The 6,173-nt window shown below is 47.3% G+C and overlaps 1 protein-coding gene across 1 annotated transcript in view; it reads right to left on the reverse strand.

The window, feature by feature from the left end:
• The window catches only part of LOC138366333 (uncharacterized), a 7,621-nt gene extending 2,517 nt beyond the window's left edge, over positions 1 to 5,104 (reverse strand). The window contains exon 1 of the mRNA XM_069327366.1: positions 4,902 to 5,104. Within this exon, the coding sequence (XP_069183467.1) occupies positions 4,902 to 5,104 (203 nt within the window). The remainder of the gene's footprint in view (positions 1 to 4,901) is intronic.
• Between the last annotated feature and the right edge of the window lie 1,069 nt (positions 5,105 to 6,173).

The following is a 6,173-nucleotide window of genomic DNA, read 5'->3' on the forward strand; positions in this document are numbered from 1 at the left end:
TCACCGGAACATGTATCCGACTCCACACTCATCACCGGAACATGTATCCGACTCCACACTCATCACCGGAACATGTGTCCGGCTCCACATATTTGATCGTTAGACCAAATAATCGTGTTGACAACGACGGATCAAACGATCGCGTTGACGGGAAACCACACGAACAGAATTCTCACTACATCTCACCTGTGCAGGTGTGACGAGCACCTGGGCACACCTGGTCTCTCTAGGTCCCTGACCCCCCTAGCGTCCCATCTGCCTGCCTGCCTGTCTGTCCGCCTGTCCCCTGATCAGGGCCAAATCATAGTCCCCTAGATCATGGCGAAAAGTAGCTTTTTCCTTTATCACATAGTCTAGTGTATCACGTTAGTAAAATGTGTGTGTGGAGAGAGAGAGAGAGAGAGAGAGAGAGAGAGAGAGAGAGAGAGAGAGAGAGAGAGAGAGAGAGAGAGAGAGAGAGAGAGAGACAGAGACAGAGACAGAGATACTTGACAGACAGGTACAGACAGATCTCTTTACGTGGTGGCAGGAGACAGGTTAATGAGCTGATGATGACAAAACTGTCAGAATTTACCGCGAAAAGAGTTATTCAAGTCGCTAATTGAGGTCTTCTGTTGTGGTGGTGTTGATGGGTAGGAAGAGCGGGAGAAGATGGGAAAGAAGATGACAGGAGATAAACAGAAGGGGCCCAAGAGGGCGACATGCTAGGGAGAGGGGAGAGGATTGCGGTGGGAAAGGGGAAAGGAAGAGGGGGAACAAAGGGGCAAGCAGTTAACGAATCACAGAACTGGAATATTCCACTTTTACCCTCCCGTGAGGCGTCATCAGTCTCCACTTCTGAACATTGAACGTAAAGAAACACTGTCTTGCGCCAGTGAGCGATCAGGCAACACAAAAGGTCAACAAAAGCGCTGTGGGGTTTCTAGAAAACAATCAATAAGCTGGTATATGGTAACAATCGACTTGAGAATGGTCCAGGACGGACCGAAACGTCGTCGTCGTCCCTTCACCTTCTAGTGTGTGCGGTCTGGTCAACATACTTTAGCCACGTTATTGTGACTCATCGCCTGCATAAGCTGGTATCTACCCCTAAAAACCTGCCTCTGACCCCACAAAAATATACAATTTGCTAAACACTAAATGTACACGATTCCAATTCACATCTAATGACGATATGATCCACAGATTCACACTAGCATCATGTATATGAAATAAATGGCTAAAATCATGACTGTCAATCACGAAATCGTGGCTGCAAAATGGCTGCTCAATTGCCAGCCCTGACATTGGCTTGTTTGGGGAGCTGCGAGAGAATGTTGCAAGGGTCGGGAGAGGCAGCATCCCGGCCCAGCCCGGGTTTACCAGCATCCTCCTGCATGTTTTATCACGGCCGACCAAACACAGCTGCTGGCGGACAAAAGGTTAGGGAGGGAGGGAGAGAGAGAGAGAGAGAGAGAGAGAGAGAGAGAGAGAGAGAGAGAGAGAGAGAGAGAGAGAGAGAGAGAGACAGAGAGAGACAGAGACAGAGACAGAGACAGAGACAGAGACAAAGACAGAGAGAGAGAGAGAGAGAGAGAGAGACAAAGACAGAGAGAGAGAGAGAGAGAGAGAGAGAGAGAGAGAGAGAGAGAGAGAGAGAGAGAGAGAGAGAGAAAGAGAGAGAGAGAGAGAGAGAGAGAATCTTCGTCCACATCTACCCTTCAACACGCTCATCCAACTTTGCTATCATTTAACGAGTCTCGTGTATAATCGCAATGAATAATCTTAGTGAATAATATCGTAAAATAATCTTAGTTAATAATATTAGAGAATAATCCTAGTGAACAAATCCACAAGGGCCGTGACGAGGATTCGAACCTTCGTCCGAGAGCATCCCAGACGCTGCCTTAATCGACTGAGCTACGACATGGTCAAAAGAGTTGAAACCAGAAGTTCTATTGAACCTACTTGGATCATCACGCTACTACTGATGCATCACGCTATTGGGATTTCTGAAGTAAGGGCGAAGAGGTAGAACGGCCTATTGACATAGCTCGAGTGCATGGGGGAAGTTGTGTAAAACCCTGGTTTGTGTCTCGGAGAGGCTGCAGGATCCTAGTAGGTTCAGTACAACTTCTGGTTTCAACTGTTTTGACCATGTCGTAGCTCAGTCGATTAAGGCAGCGTCGGGGATGTTCTCGGACGCAGGTTCGAATCCTCGCCACGGCCCTTGTGGATTTGTTCACTTGATGCATCACGCTATTGTGATTTCTGTGTGTAATAATCCTAGTGACTAATCAAAGTGAATAGTCCAAGAGAATAAATCAAGTGTATAATCCGAGTGTATAATCCGAGTGTATGAGTGTATAATCCTAGTTTATAATCCGAGTGTATAATCCTAGTTTATAATCCAAGTGTATAATCCTAGTTTATAATCCGAGTGTATAATCCTAGTGTATAATCCAAAGCTATAAAGTAATGCTAGAAAAACTTCAAAAAGGTTTAAAACTTCAACCAAAAATGCATTATACATTTTCCAGAGGACTGGGCTTGTATAATGCTTGCCGGTGGGTGAAAAATATTTGCTTTATAATGAGGCAATGGGCAGAAAATTGCACATTATTGACAAAGTGTACAAGGGCGAGGCCCGGGTTTAATAATATATATGTTCAGGTTTTATCAGGGCTTGGTATAGGTGAAGGGGGGGGGGAGTAGGGAGGTCATTCCTATGTTGTGGGAGGATGACTTGGATGAAAGAGAGGGGGGGGTGGGTGATGGTAATATCATTGGGTGGATGACATTGGGACCTGACACCTTTGATAGTCAGGGTTACATCCACCGCGCCAGGTTATCTGTCACCCGTTTCTTGGCTGACTCGTTGCCAGGTAGACCCGTTGACAGGCTGATCCGTTGACAGGTAGACCCGTTGCCAGGCTGACCCGTTGACAGGCTGATCCGTTGACAGGTAGACCCGTTGCCAGGCTGACCCGGTGCCAGGTAGACCCGTTGCCAGGTAGACCCGTTGACAGGCTGATCCGTTGACAGGTAGACCCGTTGCCAGGTAGACCCGTTGACAGGCTGATCCGTTGACAGGTAGACCCGTTGCCAGGCTGACCCGGTGCCAGGTAGACCCGTTGCCAGGTAGACCCGTTGACAGGCTGACCCGGTGACAGGTAGACCCGTTGCCAGGTAGACCCGTTGACAGGTAGACCCGGTGCCAGGTAGACCCGTTGCCAGGTAGACCCGGTGCCAGGTAGACCAGTGTACTAATGCCACATACATTCGTAGCTTCCAAGAAGTGAGTCTTCGTGCGCTGTGTACTGAAGACACTCGTCTATCCGGCCTCTCTGTCAATACGGCATCCGGTCATCTTCAAGGGGCTGTTTACCCATATCAGTTTTCCCCTTCCCTCCCTTCCCTCCCTCCCTATCTTTCCCCCCTTCCCCTAAAACGACCTGTTTCCTCCCCCCCTAAAGGACCATTTACTACGGGGTTTCTCTTTCTCATAGAGACCTTCCAGCTAATCTTGGAGATTTAACTTTGGGGAAACAACCCAAGGAATTAACTAAAGGAGGGGAAGAGGGGGGGGGGGGGGGAGAGGGGGGAAGATTTAGGGGGCTGTTTTCCCCCCCTGTCACTATCCATCGTGGTCTCATTAAGGGGCTATGGTCCAGTGTATGGATCAGGGGGGTAGGGGGGGGGGTCATTGACCAGCTGTGCTTGACGTAGAGAGACTTGCTAAAAACACACACACACACCCCTCATCCGTCTCTCCTTCCCCCCCCCTTTTCTCCCCCACCCCCTTCTCTCCCCTCCCCCCCCCCCCCCCCTCTCTCTCTCCCACCCCCCCTTGCATTTTCCATGTGCTCCTTCCCTACTCTTCTAAACTTTCCTATGGCTGCATCCCATTCTCCTGTTTATAGATTATAAATTTATATTATATATAAATCTGTTTATAGATTTATAGATATCTTTTTGGTAACTATGTGAACTATCGTACATATATTGGCGTGATGGACAATTAGATAGTAGAATTTGGTACTATTCACTTTTTAAGAGTTCGGGGGGGGGGGGGAATAAATTAGATAAAACGTAATTTAATTATTCCTAGGCCTAATATAGCACATATATGTGCTATATATATTAGCCCTCAGATAGCTTCTATTAGGCCTAGGATCATTAGACTTAATTTTATCAGCGACACAAATACAAAACCTTTTCCAGTTTGTCCAAATTCAATAAGACTATATTCTGCAATTGTAATAGCCCATTAGGTCAATATATATATGTAGGATATATATATATATATATATATATATATATATATATATATATATATATATATATATGTGTGTGTGTGTGTGTGTGTGTTTGACGGTGTTTTCGATGAGTTTTTTAAATAATATGTCCACGGCTGGTGTTCACACGGCTCGTGTTCTCTGGGTCGCTACCAGGTGAACACCTAGTGAACACCTCTTCAGTGTTCACTAGGCACTGTGCACCCTTCATCATCATTAACTATATATAGTGAACACCTACCAAAAAAATAAATACAATAATGATGAACAAAACCTCGTAACCTGCAACCGAGTTCAATTCCCCAAGTGTTTGTTTTTGTTACGTTACAAAAAATCAAATGACTTGTAAAGTGAAAAATTCTCTCCAGTGACCTAACAAACCTGGATGATTTTTCTCTCCTCGTATGACACAACAAACACAGTTGCTAACCCCACTTTATAAACAACAAACAGACAAATGGAAGCAGGATTTTTTTTACGCAAAGCAAAACAAACAAACAAAAAAATTTACAGTTCAATACAGTGTATAACAAAAATAAAATAAATATCGTTACTAGTTGGTCAGAACAGAGAATGTTTTGTTGGATTGCAAGAAAGGTCGTGAGCCGGTCTGAGTACCAGTACTCTGATGGCCCCATATGACCATGCTGGTACTCTGATGGCCCCATATGACCATGCTGGTACTCTGATGGCCCCATATGACCATGCTGGTACTCTGATGGCCCCATATAACCATGCTGGTACTCTGATGGCCCCATATGACCATGCTGGTACTCTGATAGCCCCATATAACCATGCTGGTACTCTGATGGCCTCCATATGACCATGCTGGTACTCTGATGGCCCCATATGACCATGCTGGTACTCTGATGGCCCCATATGACCATGCTGGTACTCTGATGGCCCCTGGTACTCTGATGGCCCCATATGACCATGCTGGTACTCTGATGGCCCCATATGACCATGCTGGTACTCTGATGGCCCCATATGACCATGCTGGTACTCTGATGGCCCCATATGACCATGCTGGTACTCTGATGGCCCCATATGACCATGCTGGTACTCTGATGGCCCCATATGACCATGCTGGTACTCTGATGGCCCCATATGACCATGCTGGTACTCTGATGGCCCCTGGTACTCTGATGGCCCCATATGACCATGCTGGTACTCTGATGGCCCCATATGACCATGCTGGTACTCTGATGGCCCCATATGACCATGCTGGTACTCTGATGGCCCCATATGACCATGCTGGTACTCTGATGGCCCCATATGACCATGCTGGTACTCTGATGGCCCCATATGACCATGCTGGTACTCTGATGGCCCCATATGACCATGCTGGTACTCTGATGGCCCCATATGACCATGCTGGTACTCTGATGGCCCCATATGACCATGCTGGTACTCTGATGGCCCCATATGACCATGCTGGTACTCTGATGGCCCCATATGACCATGCTGGTACTCTGATGGCCCCATATGACCATGCTGGTACTCTGATGGCCCCATATGACCATGCTGGTACTCTGATGGCCCCATATGACCATGCTGGTACTCTGATGGCCCCATATGACCATGCTGGTACTCTGATGGCCCCTGGTACTCTGATGGCCCCATATGACCATGCTGGTACTCTGATGGCCCCATATGACCATGCTGGTACTCTGATGGCCCCTGGTACTCTGATGGCCCCATATGACCATGCTGGTACTCTGATGGCCCCATATGACCATGCTGGTACTCTGATGGCCCCATATGACCATGCTGGTACTCTGATGGCCCCATATGACCATGCTGGTACTCTGATGGCCCCATATGACCATGCTGGTACTCTGATGGCCCCATATGACCATGCTGGTACTCTGATGGCCCCATATGACCATGCTGGTA

This window comes from Procambarus clarkii, chromosome 19 (genome assembly GCF_040958095.1).
Source record: "Procambarus clarkii isolate CNS0578487 chromosome 19, FALCON_Pclarkii_2.0, whole genome shotgun sequence".
NCBI lineage: Eukaryota > Metazoa > Arthropoda > Malacostraca > Decapoda > Cambaridae > Procambarus > Procambarus clarkii.